The sequence below is a fragment of the Ascaphus truei genome, chromosome 7, assembly GCF_040206685.1.
Source record: "Ascaphus truei isolate aAscTru1 chromosome 7, aAscTru1.hap1, whole genome shotgun sequence".
NCBI classification, from domain to species: domain Eukaryota; kingdom Metazoa; phylum Chordata; class Amphibia; order Anura; family Ascaphidae; genus Ascaphus; species Ascaphus truei.
Window position 1 is genome coordinate 22,155,771 of NC_134489.1, and position 25,732 is coordinate 22,181,502.

Sequence of the window (25,732 nt, forward strand, 5' to 3'; positions counted from 1 at the left end):
CCTCCCCCTCCACTCTCCCTCCCAATCCAATCTCTACCCCTCCATTCTCCCTCTCCACTCTCTCCCTCCCCTCCACCCTCAACTCTCCCTCCCCCTCCAATCTCCCTCCCTTCCAATCTGCCTCCCCCTCGACTCTCCCTCCCCCTCCAATCTCCCTCCCCATCCACTCTTCCTCCCCCCTTCGCTCTCCCCTCCACTCACCCTCCCTCCTCCCCTCTCTCTCCCCCCTCTACTCTCCCTCCCCTCTCCACTATCCCCTTCTCCACTCTTCCTCCCCCGCTTCCAATCTGCCTCCCCCCTCCACTCTCCCTCCCCCTCCAATCTCCCTCCCCCTCTACTCTCCCTCCCCCCTTCGATCTCCCCTCCACTCACCCTCCCTCCTCCACTCTCTCTCCCCCCTCCAGTCTCCCTCCCCCCTCCACTCTCCCTCCCCTCTCCACTATCCCCTTCTCCAATCTTCCACCCGCGCTTCCAATCTGCCTCCCGCCTCCAATCTCCCTCCCCCCTCCACTCTCCCTCCCCACCTCCACACTCCCTCCCCCCTTCGCTCTCCCCTCCACTCACCCTCCCTCCTCCACTCTCTCTCCCCCCTCCACACTCCCTCCCCCCTCCACTCTCCCTCCCCTCTCCACTATCCCCTTCTCCACTCTTCCTCCCCCGCTTCCAATCTGCCTCCCCCCTCCAATCTCCCTCCCCCCTCCACTCTCCTTCCCCCACTCCACTCTCTCCCTTGACTCTCCCTGCCCCTTCCACTCTCCCTCCCCCCTCTACTCTCCCTCCCCCTTCCACTCTCCATTCTCCCTCCCCTCACCCCCCCTCCACTCATCCTCCCCCCTCCACTCACCCTCCCCCCTCCACTCACCCTCCCCCTCCACTCTCTCTCCCCCCCTCCACTCTCCCTCCCTCCCCCCTCCACTCTCCCCCTCTCCACTCTTCCTCCCCGCTCCCCCTCAACTCTCCCTCCCCCCTCCAATCTCCCTCTGCCCTCCAATCTCCCTCCGCCCTCCAATCTCCCTCCCCCCTCCAATCTGCTTCCACTCTCCCTCCCCCTCTACTCTCCCTGACCCTCTCAACTCTTCCTCACCCTCCACTCTCCCTCCCCTCCACTCTCCCTCCCCCCTCCAATCTCCCGCTCCCTTAACTCTCCCCTCCACTCCCCCTCCACTCTATCTCCCCTCCTCCACTGTCCCTCCCCCCTTCCACTCTCCCTCCACTCTCCCCCTCTCCACTCTTCCTCACCCCCTCCCCCTCAACTCTCCCTCCCCCTCCAATCTGCCTCCCCCATCCAATCTGCCTCCCCCTCCACTATCCCTTCCTTCCTCCCTCTCGCTCCCCCCACCACTCTCCCTCCCTCCACTCTCCCTCCCTTCCTCCCTCTCCCTCCCCCACAACTCTCCCTCCCTTCCTCCACTCTTCCACCCTTCCTCCCCTCCCCCTCTCCCTCCCTTCCTCCCCTCTCCTTCCCTTCCTCCTCACTCCCTCCCCCTTCCCCTCTCCCTCTCCAGTCTCACTCCCCCCCTTCCTCCACTCTCCCTCCCTTCCTTCCACTCCCTCCCCCTTCCACTCTCCCTCTCCAGTCTCACTCCCCCTCTCCAGTCTCACTCCCCCTCTCCAGTCTCACTCCCCCTCCACTCTCACTCTCCTGCCTCCCCCTTCCTCCCCTCTCCCTCCCTTCCCGCCACTCTCCCTCCCTTCCTCCCCACTCCTTCCCCATCCACTCTCCCTCCCCCCATTCCCACTCCCCCTCAGTCTCACTCCCCCTCTCGTCTCACCCCCCCCTCCTGTCTCCCTCCCCCCTCCAGTCTCCCCCCCCACTCCACTCTCCCCCCTCCTCCCCTCTACACTTTCCCCCCTCCTCCCCCCTACACTTTCCTCCCCAACCTCCCCCTTCCACTGTCCTCCACTCCTCTTCCCCCTCTCCACTGTCCCTCCCCTCTCCACTCTCCCCCCCCTCCAATCTCCCCCCCTCCTCCAGTCCCCCTCATCCCCTTCTCCACTCTTACCTCCCTCCTCCCCCTCTACACTCCCCCTCCACTCTCCCCCTCCTCCCCCTTTCTACTCTGTCCCCCTCCTACCCCCTCCTCCCCCTCTCCAGTCCCCCCTCAACCCCCTCTCCAGTCCCCCCTCATCCCACTCTCCCCCTCCAGTCTCCCCCCTCATCCCCCTCTCCACTCTTACCTCACTCCTACCCCTCTCCACTCCCTCTCCACTCCCCCCTCCACTCTCACCCCCTCCACTCTCTCCCCCCTCCTCCCCCCTCCACTCTTCCCCCCCTCCACTCTTCCCCTCCTCCACTCCCCCCTCCACTCTCCCCCTCCTCCCCCCCCCACTCTCCCCCACTCCTCCCCCCTTCACTCTTCCCCTCCTCCACTCTCCCCCCTCCTCCCCCCCTTCACTTTCCCCCTCTGCTCCCCCCTCCACATTCACTGTCCCCCTCTGCTCCCCCCCTCCCCCCTCCACTCTCCCTCCCCCTCCTTCCCCGTCCACTCTCCCCCCTCCTCCCCCCTCCATTCTCCCTCCCCCTCCACTCTCCGTCCCCCCTCCACTCTCTGTCCCCCCTCCACTCTCTGTCCCCCCTCCACTCTCCGTCCCCCCTCCACCTCTCCCTCCATCCCCCTCCACTCTGCCTCCCCACTCCTCCCTCCTCCCTCCCCCCTCCACTCTCCGTCCCCCCTCCTCCCTTCCCGCTCCACTCTCCCTCCCCCTCCTTCCCTCTCCACTCTCCCCCCTCCTCCTTCCCTCCATTCTCCCTCCCCCCTCCATTCTCCCTCCCCCTCCACCTCTCCCTCCATCCCCCCTCCACCCTCCCTCCATCCCCCCTCCTCCCTCCCCCCTCCACTCTCCATCCCCCCTCCTCCCTCCCCCCTCCTCCATCCCCCCTCCACTCCCTCCCCCTTCTCCCTCCATCCTCCCTCCCCCCTCCACTCTCCCTCCCCTTTCTCCCTCCCTCCCCCATCCACTCTCCCTCCCCCTTATCCCTCCCCCTTATCCCTCCCCCTTATCCCTCCCTCCTCCCCTTCTCCCTCCCTCCTCTCCCTTCTCCCTCCCCCTTCCCTGCCCCCTCCACTCTCCTGCCTCCCCCCCTCCACTCACTTCCCCCTCCACTCTCACTTCCCCCTCCACTCTCCCTCCACCCTCCCCTCTCCCCGTCCCCTCCTCCCCCCCCTCCACTCTCCCCCCTCCTCTCCCCATCCACTCTCCCCCCCCCCTCCACACCCCTTCCACATCCCCCTCCACCCTCCCCATCCACTCTCCCCGTCCACACACCTCCTCCTTCTCTCTAAGGCCCCTTATGGGCATGCCTTGACCTAAACACTGTGGGCCACATAGGAGTCACCATTCCCTCCTGTCTCTTTAATATTAACTTCAATACAAAACTACCACATCCACAAAAACTCAACTCCCACAACCCCACCAAAGATCTCTCCAACACCGGCACATCAAATCCCCAAACTCCCCAATCAAAGCCCTCTACCAAAACCTCACCAACTGCCTTTCCCACACCCCATACTCCCCTCAACTCCCACAACCTCCCTCTGTGTCACTCTCTCCTCCCTCTTTCCCTTCTTCTGCTCTCCTCACACTGTCATGCTGCAACCACAACATCTCTGCTATCTTGCCCAGTAACATGATTGATGCAGGACTTCCTTAAATCTTGTAAATTGGTCATTATTTGCCCAGGAGAATCTCCTACGAGGTAGTGTATGCGTTTTCCATAAATCCTGGTGTTAGAGGGGTAATTGATGAGAGAATGGGGGACCACTGGGGTTATTTATTTTTAACTTCAGAGATACCTCTTTAATATGACGGTTAATGTAAAGTTATGTTAGTGAAGCTAATGCCAAGTTTTAGTATAATTTAAATATCAGAACTTTAAGTCTTTGTATTAACCTTAATATATTTTAGTGGATACGAGATGTTATGATAACAAGTAATTAGCATGTCATTATCACTAACATCCATTATACAGTAGTTAACACTAAGCTGTTAACAGGAAAATACTTGGCTTATAAATACATTGAATGCCACAGCTTCTAAGGGCTGTTACATGCAGCGTGCGGCTGTGCACGTGCCACATGCTTTTCCTGTTTATAGAGCCGGGAGCTGCAGGTAATGTGTATGTGTGTGTATGTGTGTGTATGTGTGTGTATGTGTGTGTATGTGTGTGTATTTGTGTGCATGGGTTGTGTGAGTGAAAGAAAGTCCTAAATAAGATTTTTTTAAAGAAAAAAAAAGTTTAATAAATATTTTTTTTTTAGTTCTGCAATCATTGACACACACACACACACACACACACACACACACACACACATCCATACATACACATATCCACGCATACACACACACACATACACACATTTGAGCGCAGGCAGCGGCGCGAAAAGATGATTTTCCTCATCTTCGCCGCTGTCTGTCGGCTCCCCTCTCCCTGCCGTGCGCGCGCGGCCCTTGTATAGAAAGGCTAACTAACGTCAACCAACTAAAATTCCGCGCACGCGCACGGCGTAGCACGCGCCCGGCACTATAGAATGTGCCTAAGGTTATAAAAACGTATTTTTTCTAAATCTGAAGTTTTATGGTTAGCTGGAGATTCTACAGTCTCCAGTTTTTAAGAATTATTTTTTTAGATCGCACCCTGTTACCAAATATTTGGTCATTGTGACACACCGTAGACAAGTTATATAATCTAAATATTAAACCCATACATAGTTACATAGTTACATAGTAGATGAGGTTGAAAATAGACATACGTCCATCAAGTTCAACCTCTGCTAAATTTAGACAACAGATACTTTATCCTATATCTATACTTACTTATTGATCAGGAGGAAGGCAAACAAAGAACCCCAGTGTCATATCATCCAATGATATCTCATAAGGGGAAAATAAATTCCTTCCTGACTCCAAGAATTGGCAATCGGATTAATCCCTGGATCAACATATTTCCCATGTATACTTATTTGGTATATCCCTGTATACCTTTCCTTTCTAAAAAGATGTCCAACCTTTTTTTGAACAAATCTAGTGTGTCTGCCATCACAGTCTCCATGGGTAATGAATTCCACATTTTAACTGCCCTTACTGTAAAGAACCCTTTCCTTTGTTGCTGGTGAAATCTCCTTTCCTCCAACCTTAAGGGATGCCCCCGAGTCCTTTGTACTGCCCGTGGGATTAATAGTTATTTTGAAAGCTCCTTGTATTGTCCCTGAAAATATTTGTATATAGTTATCATATCCCCTCTTAGACGCCTCTTTTCTAATGTAAATAAATCTAATTTAGCTTGCCTCTCCTCATAAGTTAGATTGTCCATCCCCTTTATTAATTTGGTGGCTCTTCTCTGCACTCTCTCTAGTTCCATAATGTCTTTTCTTAGGATTGGTGCCCAAAATTGTACTCCATATTCAAGGTGTTGTCTTACTAATGCTTTGTAAAGGGGCACAATAATGTGTACTTCCCTTCCATCCATTGCCCGTTTGATGCAAGATAAGATCTTGTTTGCCTTTGCAGCTACTGCATGACTTTGGGCACTATTGCTAAGCCTGCTGTCTACAAGAACTCCTAAATTCTTCTCCATCAAGGATTCCCTTTTTATTCTTGCATCACAATTGCATAACCTACATTTATCTGTATTAAACCTCATCTGCCATTTACCTGCCCACGTTTCCAGTCTCTCCAAGTCCTTCTGGGGAGAAATTACATCCTGCTCTGATTCTATTACCTTACACAATTTAGTATCATCAGCAAAGATGGAGACTTTGCTCTCGATGCCAACCTCAAGGTCATTAATAAACAAGTTAAAAAGCTGGGGTCCCAGTACCGATCCCTGATGTACACCTCTCACGACTTTAGCCCAGCCTGAAAAAGTTCCATTTATGACAACCCTCTATTGTCTGTCCTTTAACCAATTTTCAATCCAGGTGCATATATTAATACTGAGTCCAATTTGCTTTATTTTGTACACCAACCTCTTGTGTGAAACCGTATCAAAAGCCTTTGCAAAATCTAAGTAGACCACATCAACTGCATTACCCTGGTCTAAATTCCTACTTACCTCCTCAAAGAAACAAATAAGGTTAGTTTGGCATGATCTATCCTTCATAAATCCATGCTGACTATTACTAATAATTTTATTTTCCATTAGGTATTCCTGAATATTATCCCGTATTAAACCTTCAAGAAGTTTCCCCACTATTGAAGACAGGCTTACAAGTCTGTAATTCCCCGGTTGTGATCTAGCTCCCTTTTTAAATATAGGCACCACATCTGCTTTACGCCAATCTGAGCCTGTGGAAATGGAGTCCTTGAATATTAAATATAATGGTTTGGCTATTACTGAGCTTAACTCCTTGAGAACTCTTGGATGTAGGCCATCGGGACCAGGTGCCTTATTTACTTTAATTTTTTCAAGTCGCTTATGAACTTCTTCCTCAGTTAACCAATTGTTCATTAATATGGAGGTTGTGGCTTCCTCCTGCGGCACTACTATTGAACTTGATTCTTCCCTGGTAAACACAGAGGCAAAGAATTTGTTTAATACCTCAGCTTTTTCCTTATCTCCAATAATCTGCCTACCCATCTCACACTGAAAGGGTTCTATATTTTCTTTTCTCATTGTTTTGTTATTAAGGTACTTAAAGAACTTTTTAGGGTTGACCTTACTTTCTATTGCAATCCTTTTTTCATTATCCATTTTTGCTAATTTGATTACGAAATAGAATTTCCAAACAGCTTTAAGATTGGACTCGCCTTCCTCATGTGACTTGTGGCTATAATTAATTATATTTTTTCCTTTACTAAAGAATAAAACTGATATTTCTGCAGTAAATAAAAGCTTCGCTCGTTTTATTTGGATGGAAAAATAACAAAAAAGAACAAATGTTAATTTGGCATGTTTGGTTCAATACGCAAGATACTGAATTTTGACCTGCAGTGTGTGCTTTGTATAGGCACTGTAATTATTTTTGTTCTATTGAATCTAAAATGTAACAAGTACTGTCTTCAAACTCTAATTTAACCTGTTTGTCTTTGAAGTGCTTGTCCTTATTTTCAGACACATTACCACCCTGTTTTGTGAAATCTGTGCCTTTTTTTTCTGGAACAAGGGGACTAAGGACTCCTTTGCTGTAAGCCTTTAAGGTAACCCTAACAGTAATCCTGGTGGTGGAATTGGGGTGCGGTTTAAGACTTTTTGGGATGTGCATGCTCATCCTAGTGCGCTGTGGGGAGGCGAGAGATAATTGGGGAGCCAGTTTATGATTGTTAGCTCTGTGTATGTGTCTTACATACAGTACAGCTCAGTGTGCACTATCACTGTCTGAGCTATATAAGATTACATTAAGAACATTTTAAGCTTTGTGAAATGGAATGCACTTTTATATTTTATCTACCAATCTCTGAAACTCCTTTAGATGGCTCTAACATTCTCCGACAAGGAATTTTCTGCGTGTTTTCAGAAATACATGCTCCCAGCTTCCGAAAAGATGGTGCAAATGATGCTATCTTATTTGATAGCAAAGGTTAGTGGTTACCAGATTTGGACTCTCTAATGCTATATTCACTGCTCTTTCTCTGTCTATGTTCCTTTGGATGGAGTACAGTAGGGCTCATTATATATCTTTGGCAGAGAGGGACACAGTCAAAGGTTACAAAGTGACATCTAAATGTCTGTTAAATCAGGGAACATTGAACAATACACTGTGTTTCTTGAGTTAACAACATATTCACAAAGCTAGAAAGAATGCACAAATGCGCACCAGGGATTAGTTGATGGTAATTTATTAAAAAATACACAAGTACTGAGAGGATCCAACCCCACCTCAGCTACAAATGCTAAACAGCTATAAACTCAGTATTATTAGAGAGTGCTTCGTCACGTGGTGCGAAACGCGTAGAGGTCACGACAGGTCATCCTGCGCGTGTTTCCTGACAAGCTGAGACGGAGCCTGCAAGAGGCACAGGCGGTGTGTTCCATCTTCACGGTGCCGAGATCCGGATCCTTTGCGGTCACCGTGAACCCGCATTCTGCCTTAGTGTAAGTGTCCGTCTCCCCTTGCCAGTTGTTTATTATTCTATGGCGGTTTCATTCCAAATCGTTAGATAGACTTTGCATTTATTTGTTTTATATTTTCCATGTATTTTACTGTGGTTATTTGCTGTGCCGCTTAGAGCTTAGGTAGCATTGGAGGCACTCTCTAATAATACTGAGTTTATAGCTGTTTAGCATTTGTAGCTGAGGTGGGGTTGGATCCTCTCAGTACTTGTGTACTTGCTACAAATGCTAAACAGCTATAAACTCAGTATTATTAGAGAGTGCCTCCAATGCTACCTAAGCTCTAAGCGGCACAGCAAATAACCACAGTAAAATACATGGAAAATATAAAACAAATAAATGCAAAGTCTATCTAACGATTTGGAATGAAACCGCCATAGAATAATAAACAACTGGCAAGGGGAGACGGACACTTACACTAAGGCAGAATGCGGGTTCACGGTGACCGCAAAGGATCCGGATCTCGGCACCGTGAAGATGGAACACACCGCCTGTGCCTCTTGCAGGCTCCGTCTCAGCTTGTCAGGAAACACGCACAGGATGACCTGTCGTGACCTCTACGCGTTTCGCACCACGTGACGAAGCACTCTCTAATAATACTGAGTTTATAGCTGTTTAGCATTTGTAGCTGAGGTGGGGTTGGATCCTCTCAGTACTTGTGTATTTTTTAATAAATTACCATCAACTAATCCCTGGTGCGCATTTGTGCATTCTTTCTTACTTTGTTTTTCAGGGTGCCATCCCCCCTCCTCTAGGGGGGACCACCTTGAAGTATGAGCCTTTTGGGAGACGCTCCATGCGCGTGCTGCAAAGGGATTGTCCACATTTTACTACAGCACGAGCGCTGAATATCCTGCTTTTTCTATATTCACAAAGCTATTGATAAACAAAAACAGTTGTTACTAGGCCATGGGCATTAGGGTAAGGGCATGTTACTTCAGGATAATGCTATGTTATCTTAAAATAACGTGACCTTACTTTTATCCCTTCAATACATGAAAAAAGTTATTTCAATTATCTTTTATACGTTTTAAAATATATTACCCCCTTAGAAGCCCAATTACTAGATAGCCATGGGTTAGCGGTGTGTTATACCTAGCGACATGCATATGTGGACTCAAGTATGTTGGCAAACAGCTGTGGCAATGCATACTTGAACACATAGGGTGTATCAGGAATGAATTGGATACCTCGATCTCGTGTCACATCAGAGATCAACATGGAGATGCCAAACCCCTAACTTTTCCGGGAATAGATCAGATCGTGCCAAATATCAGAAGAGGTGAATGGGATAAAAAAAAACTACTAATGAGGGAATCTCGGTGGATATACCATTTACATACCCTGTCCCTAAATTAACTAAATGAAGACAAAACAAACAAATTGGAGTAGCGTCTTAGGAAGCTAGATAAGGATAAATCAGCTGTGTAAATCAGATAGAGTTAACAAGGCTATTGACCAAAGAATCCCCAAAAGGGCGAATTTGTGATAAAAACCACTGGAATCTATAGCAAAAATAAAAAACATGAAACATAAAAAATAAAATAAAAACCAGATGTCAGTTGAAATTCCAAAAAATGTACTTAGTTCACTGGAGTTTTGCTGCCCGTATATAAGGATCACCAAATCCCAAGGATATCCGCAGAAAACAAGAAGAAAAAACAGGCGCACTCCTAGTGTGATAAAGTATAAAACAGTATTTATGGGATAAAGTATACAATCCCATAAATACTGTTTTATACTTTATCACACTAGGAGTGCGCCTGTTTTTTCTTCTTGTTTTCTGTAACTAAATGAAGAGTTTATGTACAGTACACACCATCATTCACTGATTTATATCCACTAAGGCTGATTATCTTTACCTGCCACACTATAACTGGCCCTGATAAAGAGGGTCACTATATATAATATATAAAATAAGAAAATATACGTAGGACAACAATAATAAGTATTAGAGAGGTAAATCAAATAAGAAATAGAATAGAATTAATACAATGCAAATTATGTGTTGATTATATAAATAATTAGCAATTATTCACTATATTTTATGAGCCCTGCATTAAATATTATCTTTAAGTTTGTGTTCCCCAACAAAAACATCAGAATCCACATTGAGGAAAGGATTCATCCAAATAAGATAAGTTTATATTTTGTTCACTTTTTGCTTTTAAATAGACTCATTTTACTGAAACTCCGTTGCTCCGGCTCTCTCAGTGAGATAGGTAACCATGGTAACTCCTGCTCTCTCAGTGAGACGCCGAAGGGTAACCATGGTAACTTGTTGACATGACGGCCATCTTTACATTAGCAACGGGTCTCTGTAGCCTGTGCAACCCCAGAGGAAGCCACTAGGTGGCGAAACACACATCGGGTTTTTAATACATTAAACGTCATCACTGACGCTACATTGGCGAGGGGTCTGAGAGAAGGAGCAATTTCGGGGGCAGATCTCCTCCTGAGCACCTAGGTGCCCCTGATTTTGTGATTTTGTTCCAGGAATGAATCAGAAGATATCAGAGATAACCTCTCTTCTCTACCTAGTCTCCCCCTAGCCTACCACCATTTACCTTTTACCACCTGGAATTATTTCAGACATATTAAGAATTAAAGGTATTAGGCGTATAAATGGGTTATGGTACTCTTGCTACCAGTATTTGTAACAAAGCTCTATCCAGCATCTCCTCTTACCTCTCCCATCGTACTTACAGTGTCTCTTTTGCTAACACCTCCTCCTCAATCGATCTCTCTGTGGGGATACCACAGGGCTCTGTCCTGGGACCTCTTCTCTTTTCTCTGTACACACTTTCTCTAGCTGACCTAATCACATCTCTTGGGTTTAAAAATCACCTCTATGCTGATGACACACAAATTTACTTTTCAACGCCTGACCTTACACCTGCGATACAGACCAAAGTTTATGAATGTCTCTCTGCGATATCATCCTGGATGGCCCTCCGCCGACAAACTTAAGATGGCAAAAACAGAGGTCATCATACTTCCTCCCAAGCCTGGCCCTACTACCTCCTTCCACATTACTGTTGGAAATACTATCATTCACCCAGTAGCCCAAGCACGCTGCCTAGGGGTCACACTCGACTCCTCTGTCACATTCTCCTCTCACATTCAAAACGTTTCTAAAACCTGTCGCTTTTTCTTCTGCAATATAACAAAGATACGCCCTTTCCTCTGTTGCTCGACTGCTAAAACTTCGACTCAGGTCCTCATTCTCTCCATCTCGATTACTGTAACCTCCTGCTGTCCCATCTTCCTGCCTCTCACCTGTCTTCCCTACAATCTATCCTAAACGCTGCTGCCAGAATCACTCTACTCTTTCCTAAATCTGTCTCAGCGTTTCCCCTGCTGAACTCACTCTCCTGGCTTCCTATAAAATCCCACATCTCACACTCAATTCTCCTTCTCACTTTTAAAGCTTTACACTCTTCTGCCCCTCCTTACATCTCACCCACCCAGGCAGTCAGTCACACACCCAGGCAGAGTCACCCACCCAAAGTCAGTCAGTCACCCACCCAGGCCAGCAGGCAGTCACCCAGGCAGGCAGTCACCCATACAGTGTCAGTCACCCACCCAGACAGTCAGCCACCCAGGCAGTCAGTCACCCACCCACCCAGGCAGTCAGTCACCTACCCAGGTAGTCAGTCAGTCATCCCAGGCAGTCAGTCAGTCACCCACCCACCTAGGTAGTCAGTCAGTCACCCAGGCAGTCAGTCAACCCAGGCAGTCAGTCAGTCACCCACCCACCCAGGCAGTCAGTCAGTCACCCAGGCAGTCAGTCAGTCACCCACCCACATGCCTTCCATTTCCCCTCCACAACTAGCCCCACCACCTGCCAATTGAAGCCCCTCCCCCCCTTCGGCCGGTTGAAGGCTCCACCCCTCCCACCTGGCCGGTTGAAGCATGGGCCGGTTGATGGCTCCCCGACCAGTTGAAGGCCCCCCATGGGCCAGTTGAAGGCTCCCCCCTACAGGCTAGTTGAACCCCCCCCCCCACCGCAGGCCAGTTGAAAGCCCCCTTGCTGACCGATCGAAGGCTCCCACCGCGGACCGGTTGAAGAGAGGTACTGTAATTCATTTTAGTCCCATACTGTACTTTACCCCTTAGGTTCATACTTAACCCCCCCCCCCCCCCCGGCCCATACTGAACCCCCCCCAGGCCTTTTGTCACCTTGGATGTAGCATTGGGTATCTTTGTCTTTTGTTGAAAATATAAAAATAAACAGATTGCATTGTAATGTTTTTTTCCATATTACAATAAGAACACAGTTAAGTAAAAGTTGTGCGCTAAAAAAAAATTTTCTCTTGTAGGTGCGCTATGGGTTGGGGGTGGGGGAGGGGGCTCCTTTCATTGGTCCTGGGCCCCATGATTTCTGTTGGCAGCCCTGCAATCATAGCACAGCTGGAATCCTTATCACTATATATTTTAGATTATTTGCTATTCTCGTTACAAAGCTGAATGTATTTTAATCAAATTAATTAAAAGATGTTTTAATATGTTCTATACTGATATACATTATCATACATCAATCATATCAATGACATGGGACCATTCCTTTTATGATATGTATAATTATTCTAATACATTTAGGGAGTGCACATAAGTAAGAGGAATCACCTTTCCTTTCAGCTATTTTTTGTACAGTATGCCATTTCAAATCCTCTGCTAGCACCCATTGCTAGTCAGATTCAACCTATCTAATCCTAATTCTCTGTGCTGTTGAAGCAAAGTACTTCCTATCCCCCTTTTCCAAGAACAGTGAATCTGATATTTTCTTATCCCATTTTTCGTCAGTGATTCCTCCAGTTTTTCTTTTTAACGTCTTTCGGAATTGTTTGTTAAAGTATCCCAATGCGTTTCGAGCAGGCAGAACATTATGTTACTGATTTTAGTTAATACCCCATTAGCATTGAGGTTAACTGAGGTTAACCTCACATAAAATGGCATAACGGAGCTTAGTGCATTAAGGTTCATGAGTTACAGACTCTACGTCCACCTCACTAGATGTCCCATTTTACATTCTCTGTATTCCAGAAAGGGAAACCATTTGAGCTGGCAGTGGATGTTGGCTGTGGGACAGGGAGATACACTCGACCGGTGGCCCCCCATTTTGAAAAGGTGATTGGACTAGACATCAGTGAGTCTCAGATAAACGAGGCCAGAAGATCCACTTCAGAGAAGAATGTCTTATACCAGTGAGTCATCTCAAATGTCTTTGTTTGTCCAGTGACTTGCTTACAGCGGCCTTTATCATCACAACAATGAGTTTCTATACAAGTAGCTCCATGAATGTTATGTAGTTATTTGTGCGACAACCTTTATTATTCTTGTGCTGTAAGATGCACGCCTCTGCGCTAATTATTGTTCCAGATTTCAACTTTTACAGTGGGTCATTTCTCTCTGCAGCACATCCCCAGCTGAGGAGTTGCCTGTGAAAGATGCCTCTGTGGACTTACTGTTTGCAGGGGTTGCTGTTCATTGGTTCATCCTAGACAAATTCATGCAGGAAGCAGCTCGAGTGCTGAAGCCTGGTGGCTGTCTGGCCTTGCATGCTTTCCGTCTAATATTTGAGATTCAATATAAGGACGTCTCTGAGACACTGACAGCCATCATTACTGAGGTGGGTGGAGACTATCTGTTCTGGTTCCTTTACATCATTGTGTTTCAGGTCTTGCAAATCCTCATTTTGGTTTAATTTTACTAACTTTAATGAGAAATGTACTTTTAACAATACAACATGAATGAGATATTGCAGTACTTAGTGTTCAGTGGTGAGAGTGAGAAATGTAAAACTTCTCCTTAGTGAATTCCCTTTCATTTATAACACAGATTTGTTAAGAATAACTCAAAGGAAGGAACTCTCTGACTCACTTAACCAAGTACAGAGATATATGTTATTTCTGTTACATTTACATGAATGTAAGCTAGGATGGACAACTGCTTAAATAAGGGTTGTAACTCTTACATTTACTAAAGAACATAAGACTCTTCCTCACAGTGTGATTCAGCTAAATGGATTCCTCTGTCAAATTAACTAATTATTAATATTATTTATTGAAAGTGCTCTCAATTCCAGCCTCCAAGCTACTACCTCAAGATACCTCATCTTATCACTCTGATATAACGCAGTATGGCACTCAATAGAGTGATTTTGGAGTGTTTACCATGTTGCATTTCAGCAATACCTACACGGATACTAGTGGTTTATAATGGTTACATAGTTACATAGTAGATAAGGTTGAAAAAGACATACAGTTAGGTCCGGAAATAATTGGACACTGACACAATTTTCATAATGTTGGCTCTGTACGCCACCACAATGGATTTGAAATGAAACAACCGAGATGCAATAGAAGTGCACACTTTTAGCTTTAATTTAAGGGATTGAACAAAAATATCGTAAGAAACGTTTAGGAATTGCAGCCATTTTCATACACAGTCCCCTTATTTCAGGGGCTCCAATGTAATTGGACAAATTAACACAATCATAAATAAAATGTTCATTTTTAATTCTTTGTCTAGAATCCTTTGCAGGCAATGACTGCTTGAAGTCTGGAACGCATGGACATCACCAAACGCTGGGTTTCCTCCTTTGTGATGCTTTGCCATGCCTTTACAGCAGCTGTCTTCAGTTGTTGTTTAATCATGGGTCTTTCTGCCTTAATTTTTGTTTACAGCAAGTGAAATGCATACTCGATCGGGTTGCGATCAGGTGATTGACTCGGCCATTGCAGAATATTCCACTTCTATGCCTTAAAAAACTCCTGGGTTGATTTCGCAGTATGTTTTGGGTCATTGTCCATCTGTAAAGTGAAGCGCCGTCCAATCAACTTCGCTGAATTTGGCTGAATCTGAGCAGACAATATATCCCTAAACACTTCAGAATTCATCCGGCTGATTCTGTCTTCTGTCACATCATCAATAAACACTAGTGACCCAGTGTCATTGTAAGCCATGCATGTCCATGCCATCACACTGCCTCCACTGTGTTTTACAGATGATGTGGTATACTTCGGATCATGAGCCGTTCCAAGCCTTCTCCATACTTTTTTCTTCCCATCATGCTGGTACAGGTTGATCTTAGTTTCATCTGTCCAAAGAATGCTGTTCCAGAACTGGGCTGGCTTTTTAAGATATTGTTTGGCAAAGTCTAATTTGGCCTTTCTATTCTTGAGGCTTATGAATGGTTTGCACCTTGTGGTGAACCCTCTGTATTTGCTCTCGTGAAGTCTTCTCTTTATGGTAGACTTGGATAATGATATGCCTACCTCCTGGAGAGTGTTCTTCACTTGGCTGGATGTTGTGAAGTGGTTTTTCTTTACCATGGAAAAGATCCTACGATCATCCACCACTGTTGTCTTCCGTGGAAGGCCAGGCCTTTTTATGTTGCAGATCTCACCAGTGCGTTCTTTTTTCTCAGAATGTACCAAACTGTTGATTTGGCCACTCCTAATGTCCCTGCTATCTCTCTGATGGATTTTCTTTTTTGCAGCCTAAGGATGCCCTGTTTCACTTGAGAGCTCCTTTGACCGAATGTTGTGGATTCACAGCAACAGCTTCCAAATACAAATGCCACACCTGGAATGGCTCCGAGTCCTTTGTACTGCCCTTTGGATGAATAGTTCTTTTGAAAGCTCCCTGAACGGTCCCCAAATAATTTGTATATAGTTATCATAGACGCCTCTTTTCTAATGTAAATAAATCTAATTTAGCTAGCCTCTCCTCATAAGTTAGATTGTCCATCCCCTTTATTAATGTTACGCCAGTGCTGCCCGCAGACCAGACTCGTCCCTTATACTGAGGTAGGGACGTATATGTGCACGCACCTGCAGCAGAAGGAGCATGTCCGGAGTGTGGTGTTTTGGCGTTGCCAGGCCAGGTGGGAATAGGTGTAGCAATACTTGCCGGTACCGGTAAGGAAGAGACGTAGTTGTTGCCGTTAGCCAAGGTCAGGGAGAGAGAAGATCTGAGAGGTCGAGGTCCAAGCTGTGGTCGAGGGACGAGAGAAGCAGCAAGGTCAAGTGGGAGCTGGGGTCCAGAGCCAGAGAGGGAAGTCCGCCAAGCCGGGTCGCAACCTGAATAAACGAAGAGCAAAGGGAGAGCCAGAATAGACGTCCGCAAGTAGAGACTATGTCGAGCAATGTGAGAGAGGCAAGACAGGTACTATATACTGCGGCTGACGAATAGGGAACGGATGCAGTCTTGGAGGAACATGAGGAGCTGTTCTCGATTGGTTCATATGATAGGCAGCCAGGTGGGGAGCTTTAGGATTAAGTAGCAGCCAGTGTGAGAATTGGGGACGTGGTTTCACTGCTAGTGCAGTGAATAAATTATCCTTGCCCGGCGCACGCTCTGGAAAGTCGGAGCTCATTTGATTGCCCTTTTGCAATTTTTGTTACATTCCTTATAATTCTGATACGATGCCTTCGTTCCTTGAGACTTATATAAGCTAAATGCCTGCCTCTTCTTTTCTATTTCCTCCGCTACCAGTTTATTTAGCCACATTGGTTTTAACTACTTTCTTTTATGCTTATTACCCAAGGGTATACACTGATGTGTGCTTTTCTAACAATGTTTCAAAGACTGCCTATTTATCCTTTTCCCTGCAAAAGCATCATCTCAATGTATTACTTGTAGATTAGTCCTCCGTTTATTAAAATCTGCCTTTCTAAAGCTTAAGGACTTTGTTGAACCCAAGTAATCTGTTTTTTTGATAATTTATTTCAAATGAGACCATGCTATGATCACTGTTACCCAAATGTTCCAGAACTTAAATATTTGCTATTACTTCCTAATTGTTTGATATTAACAAATCCAGTATTGTCCCTCTCCTGGTTGGTTCCTCAATAATTTGGGTCATATAATTGTCTTTAAGCACCCCCAAAAACCTGTTTCCTTTTGTTGTAATGCTAATCTCATTCTCTGGATATCTCTGGATAATTAAAATCACCCATTATGCAAACATGACCAAGTTTTGATGCATTCTCCATTTGCAAAAGTATTTTAGCTTCCTCAATCTCAATTTGGTGGTTTATAGCATATTCCCACAAACATTTTCTTTTTACTTTTACCTCCACTGCTAATTTCTATCCACAAGGACTCTACATTTTCATCATTCCCATCATAAACATCTTCCCTTATAATAGGTTTTAGATTCGGTTTAACATATAAGCATACTCCACCTCCTCTTCTATTTGCTTGATCCTTCCGAAAAAGGGAATAACCCTCTAAATTAACTGCCCAGTCATGAGTATGGTAATACTGTACAATCTTATGACTATCTCATTCCTTTGTAAAAATTGTTTTTAAAAAGCAGCACCAGCCGCCTGGAATTAAAGCACCGCCTTTCATCACCCTGTTCCCTTCTGCCTGCATTCATTATTGGGAGTTTTTTTCAATGTCACTTACTTGACTACTCTCACTTTGCAGACCATGAACGTTCTTTTAAAATATGGAGATAAAGCCGATGACGTCATGAATAACCAGTACGGAGAGTTATTTGAGGCTGTACCATTTGCAGACAAACAGAGGTAAGAACATTATATTAAAAAAAACAGGTCAGATAATTTTGTCTCAAATTAATCAAATGAAAATGTATAACGGGCAGCTTGTTGATATACAATGCCCGGGGTATTATTGGGAAGGATGCCGTTAGTCCCTCAGAGCCCAAATTGTCCATATTCAATATGATGAAAAGTTGGGTAATGCAGTTAAATAGGAACGCCATTCACCTAAAGTCGATATTTCTGGTGTCGACTTTGACACTGAGGAAACATCACAAGGGCCACTAAAGGGCTGGTGGTGACTTTGACGCTGAGGGAACGTCACGTGCCAGCCCTCTAGTGTCCTTTGTGATATTCCCTTAATGTCATGGCTTTTTTGCTCTTCTCTCGAGAAGATAAAGGGGCTGAGATCAAAGTCTCCCGGCTACAAAAGTGGTGCAAAAAACAGCACCAAATTTCTGAAGGAAAAAAGTCCCATCGGAAACATTGTGATTTTTGCCTTGCCGCATTTCCATCAGCCGTGACTCTTCAGAGTAACTGCTTGTGGAGAAACCGGCACCCTTCCCTCCTTTGCACTCCTCGCTACCTAGGATAGTTTGTGTATGCAAGGTGAGAAATACTGTAGTATGGAAAAATAGTTACTGCTAATAAGCTTGTGTTACTCATACTCCACTCAATATACTGTATGGACACAGATAATTAATATTTTTGGCTCATGTTTTATTTGACCAAACCAAAGACTCCTAGATACGAGAAGTGTGGTTGGTGGACTAGGGAAAGGAGGTACATACAGTAAGAATACAGATAACTTATATCTACTGCATCCCGGTTGAGGCAGAGAGCCAGAAAGTCCTCAGATAGCATGCACTCATTGTCACACACAAGAATAACACAGTATATCTGCACAATTGCAGGAGGTATGATGAGTGAGAGCAAAACGTGCATACGCTTATAACAAGAGATACTGTACCCTAGAAAAAACTCAGTGAGAAATAATAGGAATAATATGTATCGCTACATAATACAGTTTTAAAAATGGGTTGATATAGAAATCTATATGCAGCGACACTGCTGTTGAGCAATACACAGGGAGAGTCACCTGCAATGGGTGGGGTGGCTGATTGCTGTGTATTGTGAGGAGTCCTGCAGTGAGGGTAGCTCAACTGATTTACACTGCAGTATGTGCAACAATGTCCAGCGTACCAGTCAGGATCGGACACATACACTGTATAGTATCAGGGAAAGGATTCTTCAAGGGGTGTGCAAACAGAGGGTGAGGGGTGTGCAAATGGGGGGGGGTGCAAACAGAGGGTGAGGGGTGTGCAAACAGAGGGTGAGGGGTGTGCAAACAGAGGGTGAGGGGGGACGATGACGTATATTTTCTAAGGGGGGGACCACGATTACAGAGGCCTTGAATTTCCAGGGGGGCAGTTACAGAGGCCCCGCGCTCTTCCCCACATCCCCGACATCCTTTGACACAGAGACATTGGGAGGGGGGGGCACAAACGCTGCGGCTCCCAGGAAGGGGGCCGCAGCTCAAACAGTTTGCGCACTGCTGTATCAGAGCACAGCAGCCTGGGATCAATAGCGCTCTCACCGCTCCTCGGCGTCTTCTGTGTCTCACGAGCCGGTTCACGCACTTCCGGGTTGAGTCCCTGGATTACAAGGAGCAACAGAGGCAACACTGTATTGGCGCCCTCCACAGCTCTCCTCTCACTCTACGCGTTTCATCGGCTGGCGATTTCATCAGGAGCCAGCCGATAACGCGCAGTGAGAGCGGAGAGCTGTGGAGGAGCCTGCTGAAAGGGAATTCCTAAAAAAACAAAAACCCTCCTCCTTACCGTGCCGCGCTACAACATATCTATATGAGAGTTAGTAGAGCACTGTGGTAGTATGACTGGCGAAGTACACGTGACACGGCTGCCACTTGAAATGGCATCTTCAGTTGTCTCCTTCAAGTGTAGCCGCGTTAATGCTGTACTTCGCCGCCAAGAGTCATTTCCAGTTTGAAATCTCCCATAGAACGAACCGAAAGAGTGACGAACGTTCGCGCGCACGTCACGTTGCATCCAGTCTGATCGGGGCCTTACTGATCATGGTGGAGCACTCGAATGGAGGCAGCAGCACAGTAGATACCACAGACTGCAACAGACGCCTCAATATGTAGACGTGCGTCCCAGCACCGTAGAAGTGATGGTCCATGGTGGAGTGCTGGAGCAGGGGTAAAAATAGAGCAGGTACTGCAACAGCAGTGAACGCCTCAGTGTGCAGGCGTGCGTTTCTGACGGCCGTTTTGCAGTTACGTGCTTTGTCAAGAGTATTTACTACATTTTGCTCTCACTCGTCCTACCTCCTGCAATTGTGCAAACATATTGTATTATTCTTGTATGACAACGAGTGCATGAAATCTGGGGACTCTATGGCTCTCTGCCTCCATCTGGTTGCAGTAGATATCAGTTCTCTGCTCTCATGTTTTATTTGTGAGGAGAACCCCATTACCATCAATATTCTTCCTTCCAGTTAGATGAGTCAGTCCCTGGTAAAAGAGGGTGTAAGTGGAGAGATAGAGAGGTGAGGTTGTAAGAGAGAGGGTGAGGGGGTGGGGGTGTGAGGGAGAGCATGAGATTGACGGGGGGAGAAGATGGTGTAGAAGAGGGAGGGGGAAAGTTGGCGGTGTAAGAGAAGGAGGGAGAGAGATGGGGGTGTAAAAAAGGGACGGAGAGAGGTTGGGGTGTAAGAGTGGGTGGTGGGGGGGGCCTTGCAAGGCCGCCAACACACGGGATGGGCCAGTGTAAACTCTAGTCCTGGGTTCCGGGAAAGCTGTTTGAGGTCCTGCACTTACGTATCCATTTTTATCTATTGCAGAACCACTGACATACCAGTTATGTATCCGTTATCTCTAGCAGATTTAATGGGATTTATTCAGTCAATTTACATGTACCAGGTATTCCTGAAGCAGGACAGGGATGGAGCCACAGAATTCCTGCAAAGAGTGGAGAAGAGGTAAAAGAATGTGACATTTTTTTTTCAATCTGGCAATCCCTTTGCAGACGAGGCAAAATCTCGTTTCTGCTTCCAGCTCAGGCTTGAGAGAAAAGCAGCCGGTAGTGTAACCATCGTGCCGTTAAACCTCTCAATGCAGAGGGGGAGGGGCTGCCAGCTGGTGCTGGAAATTGGGCCCAACGGAGACTAGAGATTGGGGTCAAATTCTGCTCCGGCTGATACCTCTCCGCCTCACTGCTATTTGATGTGGGGGCAGGGAAACAGGGAGGGTTCGTCTATGTGGATTGTTGGCTCCGCCCCAAAAAGCAGCGAGGGAGAGAGGGAGAGAGGCAGAGACCAACACTCCCCACAGACAAACCCGCCCTGTTTCTCCACCCGCCATGGCTCACTGAGCAACTCCGAGGAAAAACTCTTGGAATTATGTGCAACACTGTGTGTGTGTGTGTGTGTGTGTGTGTGTGTGTGTGTGTGTGTGTGTGTGTGTGTGTGTGTGTGTGTGTGTGTGTGTGTGTGTGTGTGTGTGTAGAACTGTGTGTGACACTGTGAATTGTGACACTGGAATTGTGTGACACTGGAATTGAGAAATTCTGTGTGTGGTAATGTGGAAGTGTGTGTTTGTGACACTGGAATTGTGTGTGACAGTGTGTGGAATTCTGTGTGTGTGTGTCTGTGTGAGGAGGGGTAGAGTAAAAAGGGAGTGAAACAAAGAGGGAAGATAACTACATGGAGGAGTGTGAGGAAGTGAGAGCAAGGTGGGTGTGAACGGTGGGTGCTCGCAAGACCGCTGACATGGTGGAAATAATTTATTTTATATTATTTAGGGGCCCTTAAAAAAAATTTGCAGGGTGGCCCAAAAATGTAGTTACGCCACTGATTCAACGAGAATGGTTCTTTTCACTGAATTTCCCTTCTTAACTCTTTCATTGCTCCTGGACATCTCCCACATGGGTCCGATGCTGTGGTAGGATCTGGGAGAGGTTGATTGCTGATTAGTACCTGCTACATGTGTAGAAAGGTCCCCCCTCTCCTGCTGGCTTGTTTCCTCTGACGCAGGGGATTGAATGTCTGGTTCTGACATCATCCCTGGTGTCAGAAGAGGTAGAATCAGCAGGAAAGAGGGAGCCTCCTGTACATGGAGCACTGCAGGTGACTCTGATCAGTGGTTATCTCCCCGCGGACCCTACCAGACAACTGGATGTACTGTAGGGACTTGTGGGGGGAATATCTAGAAGGCAGATACAGAAGGGGATGGTCCATCCTTCCCCCCTGACCACCACTGCCCTCAGAGTACCCCCCACCAAACTTATCGGAGCAACAGAGGGCTTCGGAAAACCAGGGGTGGGAGAAGGAGACTCACTTTCTTAGCATGTCAATTTTAATAATATGTATATCTGAGCCTACATACAGTATGCACACACTGTCTATGCAACAATACATGTGCTACGTCTTTCTGTGTGCCGTGGAAAGATGTAGCATTGTACATTGGAAGGGAAGAACCAGCTGAGCATAACATGGGGAATTGCACCAAATTACTATCCAATAATATCATGAGGACTTGATTGCAGAGGGTTATTAAAGGCATGTAAAAATGCTACCGTAGTACAGAGGACCATTAAGCATTTCATGACCAGCATTATCCTTATAAAGAAGGTAGGAATCAGAATTCAAAGCAGATCTAATACACTGATTAACCAACAGACAAAGATTTTTATAGCTCGACAGACCCAACCCACTGTATCAAGAATTCAACACAAAGTCTCAGCCAGATTTGATCTTGAGGGTAGGGTTGGGTGGTAATAACAAAATCTCACAATGATGATATTTAAAAAATGTATTGTGAGAAGTATGTTGGGTAGAAAACTATGCCAGTGTATATGTTTGCCACTGTCAGTGTGTGTATGTGTCAGTCAGTCATTATAGCAGTCTCTGTGTCTGCCTCTGTAAGTGTGCCTGTGTCACTATAGCAGTCGGTGTCTGTCAACAGTCAGTCTAAGGCCCCTATTCTGTGAAGTGTGAAAAGTCACACAGAAAGCTCCAGTGAGTTCAATACGGATATACTTGTGATTGTACCGAATCCCTACATCAGCCATGAGAGCAGATTACGGGGTGTGGAATCATTAGAAGAGTGGCGGATGGCATGGCCCCCCTGAATTGGCAGAGTGGGAGGCACGGCACAGCTGAATTGACAGTGTGAACCCTGGTTAGGTCTCAGGTTGAGTGAGGAAAGGCAATGCCAGCGCATTGATCAGGTCGGTTGGAGGTGGGGGACACAACCTCCCTTGATCGGTTTGTAAGTGGAGTAAAAGCCCTGGCAGGCGGGTCTGTGCTGGCAGGAAGGGGGCCCAAGTACTCACTGAACCTGGCTGGACAAAAGAGCAATGGGCACTTGAGAAGAGCAGACACCAGGACACCTTACCTCTGTCTGTGAGCAGCATGATAAACTCTTCACCTCCCGTTCTGAAGTGGCCGCACTCTTCCGCCATGCTGAAGCAGGGAGGAAGTGAAGGAGCAGGAAGGCCTGCAGCTCAGTGTCGGCAGCATTGGCCGGGTAGATATTAATACCGCGGTAACAGATAATTGAGAAAGCCAGCATTTTGTTATTACTGCCGTATTACTATCAACACCGTATTTTGCCCATCTGTGCCTGGAGCTACTGTAGTTAGCAGGGACACTATTGTCTATTTCTCTATTGTTGCTGAAGGACTCCGCCAATCTCTTCTCTCCTCCCTGCAGGTTTCGTGACACTTTGGGAGAATCTTCTCACCAAGCCACATTGGAGTTTCACATGACATGTTTCTGCATTCTGGCTTGCAAATCATAAGTTGGATTGAAGTACAGTATGTGAAGCAGGCGGTGTGAGAGGATGGAGACGTACTGAACACATTTATGGCGGAACAATGACAGCGCTTTGAAATTCTTCCCCTGTGTTTGTCAGCCTTAAAACTGCTATTAAAATGATCACAGTGTTTTGAAATACAATAACTATGTCCACAATTTAAAAGGTTAAAGACTAAGGGCAGGGGCGAAGCTAGACGTGCTGACCCCAGGCAACATTTTCTTTCAGGGCCCCATTATAAGTGAACTTATTCCGTTGATTCTGGAGTTTTCATCGTGCCCCCCCAAGCGTGTTGGCAGCCCTTCAAGCCCCCCCTCTTTTACACTCCTCAGTCTTCTCATGTATTTCTCTCCCTCCTCTTTTTCCCTTCCCTCAACCCTTTTTCCTCTTACACTCTCCCCCCTCTGCTATCACTCAGTAACCCGCCGCTACTCAATCCAGCTCCCTCAATCCTCCTCACATTCATTTCCCTCTCTCCCCCCCTACAATACAGTACCCCCCCCCGCACAATGCACACACACACACTACAATAACCTCCCCCACACACACATACACACTACAATAACCTCACAACCTCCCACACACACTACAATAACCTCCCCCCCACACACTACAATAACCTCCCCACCCACACACACTACAATAACCTCCCCACCCACACACACTACAATAACCTCCCCACCCACACACACTACAATAACCTCCCCACCCACACACACTACAATAACCTCCCCACCCACACACACTACAATAACCTCCCCACCCACACGTACTACAATAACCTCCCAACACACCACAATAACCTCACACACATACACACACACACACACACACACACACACACACACTACAATAACCTCCCAACACACCACAATAACCTCACACACACACACACACACACACACACACACACACACTACAATAACCCCCCCCCCCCCCACACACACACTACAATAACCTCCCCACCCACAGCAGTGATTCCCCTACCTATAAATAACAAAAAAATACCGTTGTCTGATTGTTTACCTGAGCAGAAAACCACTGTCTACTCCTCCTTCTCCACCACTATTCTCATATCAGTACAGTCCTTCATACAAGCAGCCATGCAAAAAGAACGGTGGGGAAAATAATAGCCACAAATACTCAAATCAATAAAATATACAATAAATAAAATTGTATCCATCCATTCACTTGTAAGCATGTTTTGTTACAGGAGTTTATTAGTGATAATTTATCAGTATAGTATATGACCTAAAAAATATTATCCTGAATAGATTATCTCAAGTTTCCAAATGATTAACGTGCGTGCGTGCGTGCGTGCGTGCGTGTGTGTGTGTAAAAAGTATATTATTGCGCAATACCAAAACACCGCCTAATTACATGTGAAATATGTGACATGTAATAATCCTGATAAAATGCTGCTATAATGTCTAAGGTCCCACACAAGTACCTCAAGGGAGAAACATGGAAAAAGATGACATAAGCACAAACAATCAAGAAATAAAACCAGTTAAATATATAAATGGGGACGACAATCTGATTCCCAGTGAGTACAACCAGAGATCAAAAGTCTCATTGATATGATGCACTTGAAAGACGATCCTGGAAATGAATAAAGGAGCGAAATAGTGAGGTACTGTATAAAAGATTTTAGTACGCAAAAGATAAAATGCCACTTACAATCTGGCAGAAAAACATTGCATTTTGGGATATAACCTGGCGGCAGCAATAGGCATGATGTCGGTGGACGCCGCTTCTAAGGATGACTGTATCAGATGGTAGAGAATCTCCACTGCCACAGCACCAAGTGTTGATTCTTTGCCTCCTCGTCTCCAGCCGATGACGTCGTGGGGCTTGACTGCGCTTATGCGCTTGATTGGAGACCACAGAGCTCTGTGTGCGGTAGTAGCAAACTGTTTTGAAATAGTTAGCCACTATATTATAGCAATGGAATCTGTAGAGCAGCTCAGCAGGGAACCCAACATTAACCCTACGAGTTTCGCTTATAAAAAGGCTTCCTCAGGGGTGAAAAGTTTCACTACCACTGATGTCACACCTATGTACGATCAACATCCCTCAGTTAGAGAACACAAAGATATCCTACATGTTTGCCAAATGGAGTGTATAACTACAGCGTGTAATGTATTATTACAATAAGGAAAAAGGATCCAATACATAGAGATATAACGTTTTCACATATGTCATACGTGGTTCATATGAGATTCAAATATCCCTTCAACAGTATTCCTCCATTATGGGTATTCCATAGTAATGTCCATAGTTCAATACGATAAGCTCTTACTCTATGCTAGCAACAGGAAAAAAGTT

At 46.1% G+C, this 25,732-nt stretch overlaps 1 protein-coding gene across 5 annotated transcripts; it reads left to right on the forward strand.

Moving 5' to 3' along the window:
- The first annotated feature begins 3,502 nt into the window (after positions 1-3,502).
- Positions 3,503-24,583, forward strand: LOC142498795 (putative methyltransferase DDB_G0268948). Of its 5 annotated transcripts, XM_075607260.1 has the most exons (9): positions 3,506-3,697; positions 5,919-6,073; positions 7,052-7,137; positions 7,410-7,517; positions 13,097-13,257; positions 13,469-13,682; positions 17,492-17,592; positions 20,431-20,568; positions 23,302-24,583. In XM_075607260.1, exons 4-9 carry the CDS (start codon positions 7,410-7,412, stop codon positions 23,387-23,389), a joined length of 810 nt encoding a protein of 269 aa, XP_075463375.1. In that variant the 5' UTR covers positions 3,506-3,697; positions 5,919-6,073; positions 7,052-7,137; the 3' UTR covers positions 23,390-24,583. The 5 variants fall into 5 exon arrangements, with proteins under 5 accessions (XP_075463377.1, XP_075463376.1, XP_075463375.1 ...); XM_075607261.1 differs by lacking the exon at positions 5,919-6,073 and having other exon boundaries at positions 3,504-3,697; positions 7,104-7,137; XM_075607257.1 differs by lacking the exon at positions 5,919-6,073 and having other exon boundaries at positions 7,033-7,137.
- Positions 24,584-25,732: the final 1,149 nt, after the last annotated feature.

Coding starts and splice junctions, on each gene's coding strand:
- LOC142498795 (XM_075607262.1), top strand. CDS start 7,410: ATGGCTCTAACATTCTCCGACAAGGAATTTTCTGCGTGTTTTCAGAAA. Junction 7,518..13,096: donor TATCTTATTTGATAGCAAAG/GTTAGTGGTTAC, acceptor TCTGTATTCCAG/AAAGGGAAACCATTTGAGCT. Junction 13,258..13,468: donor GAGAAGAATGTCTTATACCA/GTGAGTCATCTC, acceptor TTCTCTCTGCAG/CACATCCCCAGCTGAGGAGT.